The 5,000-nt window shown below is 46.4% G+C and overlaps 2 protein-coding genes across 4 annotated transcripts in view; one reads left to right on the forward strand and one right to left on the reverse strand.

The window, feature by feature from the left end:
• The window catches only part of LOC135115712 (cuticle protein 7-like), a 48,073-nt gene that overhangs the window by 21,713 nt on the left and 21,360 nt on the right, over positions 1–5,000 (reverse strand). The gene's annotated exons all lie outside the window — the stretch shown is intronic.
• On the forward strand, positions 1,048–2,292 carry LOC135115785 (cuticle protein 7-like). The gene is made up of 3 exons (XM_064032798.1): positions 1,048–1,100; positions 1,521–1,625; positions 1,857–2,292. The coding sequence occupies exons 1-3, from the start codon at positions 1,095–1,097 to the stop codon at positions 2,154–2,156; spliced, it is 411 nt and encodes a 136-aa protein (XP_063888868.1). The 5' UTR covers positions 1,048–1,094; the 3' UTR covers positions 2,157–2,292.

Below are 5,000 nucleotides of genomic sequence, written 5' to 3' on the forward strand. Positions count from 1 at the left end.
ACAAAACAAAACAAAACAAAAACAAGGCAGAAATAGTCATGTCACATCACAGAAGACAGTTACGAGGTCAAGTCAATAAGAAAAAAATTAAAGTAAAAAATCATCCCCTCTTGAAAAAAATAAGCTAAAAAAAGAAAACGAAAGAAAAAACACACAAACACGTCACTCATCTCAAAAGAAATGACTGACACGACCCACGCCTTTGCAATATATATATAAAAGGAAGCGCAGGTCATGTCACTCACGCCCGTCACGTCACAAGGAAACCAGAGGCGTGGACTAGGTCAGGTTACATCATAAGAAAAACGGGAGGCGGGAGAGAGAGAGAGAGGGGGGGGGAGAGAGAGAGAGAGAGAGAGAGAGAGAGAGAGAGAGAGAGAGAGAGAGAGAGAGAGAGAGAGAGAGAGAGAGAGAGAGAGAGAGAGAGAGAGAGAGAGAGAGAGAGAGAGAGAGAGAGAGAGAGAGAGAGAGAGAGGGGGTAGGAGAGGGGGGAATGGGGAAAGGTGGGGGAGGAGGGGGGAGTAGGAGTGAAGAGGAGTGCGGTCATATGCTTCCAAATGGTCACGTGTTTTTAAAAGGTCATTAGGGTGAGGGGGGAGGGGGAGGGGGAGGGGGAAGGGGTAGGAGGAAGGGGGAGGTGAAGGGAATGAACAATCTCCGTTATCTCTACAAATTGCTATCCTGACCTCCTTGCTTCCTCTCTCTCTCTCTCTCTCTCTCTCTCTCTCTCTCTCTCTCTCTCTCTCTCTCTCTCTCTCTCTCTCTCTCTGTTCACCTCTAATTCTTCTATTGTTTCTACTCGTACTGTGCTTGTATTTCTCTCTCTTTCTCTCTTTTTTTTTCTTTCCTTCCGCTCTACTTTAATCTTTCCAGAGAGAGAGAGAGAGAGAGAGAGAGAGAGAGAGAGAGAGAGAGAGAGAGAGAGAGAGAGAGAGAGAGAGAGGGAGAGAGAGAGAGAGAGAGAGAGAGGGAGGGAGACTGCACCCAACCCCCCGCCGTGAGTCATGAGCAGGTGGTGGAGTGAGTATATAAGGCGCCTCAGTCCATCCACGATCATTCCACCTCAAGCCCCCCCTCCTCACAACAACAACAACATGAAGGTGGGTGGATGGGTGGATGGGTGGATGGGCGGGCCTCACCTCCACTCCATACCTCTGTGCTCTTCCAAAGGGATCCGTGGTATTCTTAAAGGAAATCTGACTCTAATGGGATTGTGACTCTCTGTTAAAGGTTTCTGGTGCTTTTCAAGGGATCTGATGGTTCTAAAGGAGTCTTAGCTAGTGTTTAAAGAGTTTTTTGTTAATTATGAAGGAAGCCGAGTAGGATTTTAACTTTGGTTGGATATGTAAATTTAAATTTTGGATGTATGAGCGGTGGTACTACAGGTCAAATGTGAAGTTTGAAATAGTTACTCTTTTAACATCTCATTTTCTTCACTTTTTCCTGGATGTAGCTATTTATCTATTTTTCCTTCTCGTCCATCACAAACATTTCACTCTCCCTTCCCCTCCCTCCGCCAGGTGACAATCGCCGTGTGTCTGCTGGCCGTGGCTGGGGCAGCGCTCGCCCTCCCCCAGTACCAACACGGACCGCCCGTCGCCTACAGGCCCACGCCTTCCTATAACGTACGTCCCTCTCACCCCTGCACTGCCACAAAGTCTCCTCACTGATAAAGCGTGTCTGTCATAATGCCTCTCCCCTTGCCTTGCCTCGCCCCGCCCGTCCCTGACTCCCTAACTTCCTATCACCCAAAGACGGTTACTTGTATCTATCAGTCTCCCTGCTTCACACAAACAGGTGCAATGCTCCCCTTCCTTGCCTCACACGTCCCCTCTAACCCCCTCCCGCCCCCACAGGAGGTGCCCCGCTACGCGTTCGACTACGGCGTGCGGGACAACTTCGGCAACGACTTCGGCCACCAGGAGAGTCGTGACGGCTACAACACCAAGGGCTCCTACTACGTGCAGCTGCCCGACGGCCGCCTGCAGCGCGTCAACTATTACGTCAACGGCGACTCGGGATTCGTGGCGGAGGTCACCTATGAGGGCGAGGCGCGCTACCCAGCCTACAGCCCCGCCCCCGCCTACAGACCCGCCCCAGCCTACAGACCCGCCCCAGCCTACACCCCAGCCCCCGCATTACGGATAGAACAATGACCTGTAATCCGCCAAGCACCGTCCCTTCGCAGCCACCGCAGCACAAGGCGTCTCTGCAGCTATTTATATACTCGAATGTAAATATTTTTGTACGAAACTATGGTAAGAGAGTAAAGACCGCGTGAACTGAACTGAATATGTTGCTTCCTTCACTCCCGCCCGTGACATGAGCGACAATACACACACACACACACACACACACACACACACACACAAACTAACATGAGGGGAAAAAAATAAATAAATAACACCACCACAACGATCAAAACACACCAAACACGAACACTAGACAAATCACAGCAACAACTTCAATCACCCTCTCACTTACAACAACAACAACAACAACAACAACAACAACAACTTCAATCACCCTCTCACTTACAACAACAACAACAACAACAACAACAACAACAACAACAACAACTTCAATCACCCTCTCACTTACGACAACAACAACAACAACAACAACAACAACAACAACAACCCTCCACTCCACGCTGCCACCCCTATCAAACACACACACACACAAAAAAAAAAAAAAAAAAAAAACACGGCAATTCACAGACCAACACGGAGAGAAATCACGAGTCGAGACAAACGCACGCAACACAAAAAACAGACACAGGGGACTCACAAAACAGAAACACACGGAGCGCTGGAGTAGTGAAGGGCTGGGTGGCGCACAGAGGATCAGGGAAAACAAAGGATCGGATGCCAATAAATACGGGTTACAATTACACAGGGACAAGGGTGAAGGGTGAAAAGTAAATGACTAGTGGGTAAATTAAGTAAATAAACTGCTCCTTTATCTCACCTGTCCCTCCCCTGCACAGGTAAGCTCCGGTAATTAATCACGCAGGGGAGGGGAGAGGAGCTACAGGGATTAAATACGATAAATAAATGTAGGTGATTAAGGGACTATATAAATAAACAGGGGGATGGAAATAGAACGAGATACAAAAGTTAACTGAAAGAAAGAGAGGGAGAAAGAAAGAAAAGAAAGGAAGGAACTGGAAAATAAAATAAAAAAGTAATAATTAAACACACGTGATTAAGAGATAATATAAATAAACAAGGGAATAGAAATAAAACTAAACAAGAGGAATAGAGAAAAAGATTAAAAAAAAAAAAAAGATTAAAAAAAAAAAGAGTGAAGGAGGAACTAGACACAAGACAAAATAAACAAATAAACACACGTGACTAACTAAGACACTACCAAATAAACAAGGAAACAAAGAAAAAAACAACAACAAAACAAAGAAAAACAGAAAAAAAAAGTGAAATTTCAAAACTAAACTAGAAAAAAAAAAAGATTAACTACAAAACATTCTCTCTCTCTCTCTCTCTCTCTCTCTCTCTCTCTCCTCTCTCTCTCTCTCTCTCTCTCTCTCTCTCTCTCTCTCTCTCTCTCTCTCTCTCTCTCTCTCTCTCTCTCTCTCTGTAATCCGTAGCAACTCCCAGATTAGGGGTGACATAATGGCACCACAAAGAGAGAGAATGCAGGTAAATTGACAGCTTGCTTCCAGGTAATCGTAGTAATCGTAGCTATGATCTCCTCCTGTTAAATTAAGATGAACTAGAGCTGCACTTCCTAGAGAGAGAGAGAGAGAGAGAGAGGGAGAGGGAGGGAGGGAGAGAGAGATATGAAAGAGGGGGGAGAAGTGTGTAGCAATCATAGGTGGTGAGAAAAGACGATAAAAGAATATAAAAGATTGAGTGAGTGAGTGAGTGAGTGAGTTGTTTGTTTGTAATGGGGAGGGAGTGGAGGGTATGGGAGGGTGTGGTAGAGTATGGGAAGGTATGGGAGGGGATGGGAGGGGAGGGAAGTGGAGAGAGAGAGAGAGAGAGAGAGAGAGAGAGAGAGAGAGAGAGAGAGAGAGAGAGAGAGAGAGAGAGAGAGAGAGAGAGAGAGAGAGAGAGAGAGAGAGAGAGAGAGAGAGAGAGAGAGAGAGAGAGAGAGAGAGAGAGAGAGAGAGAGAGAGAGAGAGAGAGAGAGAGAGAGAGAGAGAGAGAGCCAAACAAAACAGACAGATAAAGAACCAAAATTTATTAACCACACACACACACACACACACACACACACACACACACACACACACACACACACACACAGGAAGAAATAAAATTATATCACTTTAATCTCCTTTGGCCAAGTAGCAATAAGAAAGGGAAAGTGGAGAGAGAGAGAGAGAGAGAGAGAGAGAGAGAGAGAGAGAGAGAGAGAGAGAGAGAGAGAGAGAGAGAGAGAGAGAGAGAGAGAGAGAGAGAGAGAGAGAGAGAGAGAGAGAGAGAGAGAGAGTTATATTAATCTTTATATAGCGTGTTAGTTTCAACGTTACAATGAAAACGAGAGTGGAGGAGGAGGAGGAGGAGGAGGAGGAGGAGGAGGAGGAGGAGGAGGAGGAGGAGGAGGAGGAGGAGGAGGAACAAGAACAGGTGTGGGTGTGACTCGCAGGTAAGTAGCCTCGGGGAAGACACACCTTGCAGCAATAAACGGTGAGAGTGGCAGGAGGAGTAGGAGGAGGAGGAGGAGGAGGAGGAGGAGGAGGAGGTAGATGGTGCTTAGTCAGGGAAGGGTAAACAAAGAGAACACAAAGATAATAACTGAAGGACAGAGTAATACTAAACATAAACACACACACACACACACACACACACACACACACACACACAAAGACTGACCTACAATACAGTCTCTATACCTCTCTCTCTCACTCCCTCTCTCTCTCTCACCAATTAATCCTCTCCTAATGCACACACACACATTAATACCAGACACCCCCGCTCTTCCTTACACCTGTGACTTGTATACGAGCAATTAAATCACCTGTGCCCTTAGTATTA

This window comes from Scylla paramamosain, chromosome 29 (assembly GCF_035594125.1).
Source record: "Scylla paramamosain isolate STU-SP2022 chromosome 29, ASM3559412v1, whole genome shotgun sequence".
Taxonomy (NCBI): domain Eukaryota; kingdom Metazoa; phylum Arthropoda; class Malacostraca; order Decapoda; family Portunidae; genus Scylla; species Scylla paramamosain.

What these genes read in the sequence shown, in the direction of transcription:
- LOC135115785 (XM_064032798.1), top strand. An exon ending in GGCCCACGCCTTCCTATAAC is followed by an intron (nt 1,626 to 1,856) that starts GTACGTCCCTCT and finishes CCGCCCCCACAG; the next exon opens with GAGGTGCCCCGCTACGCGTT.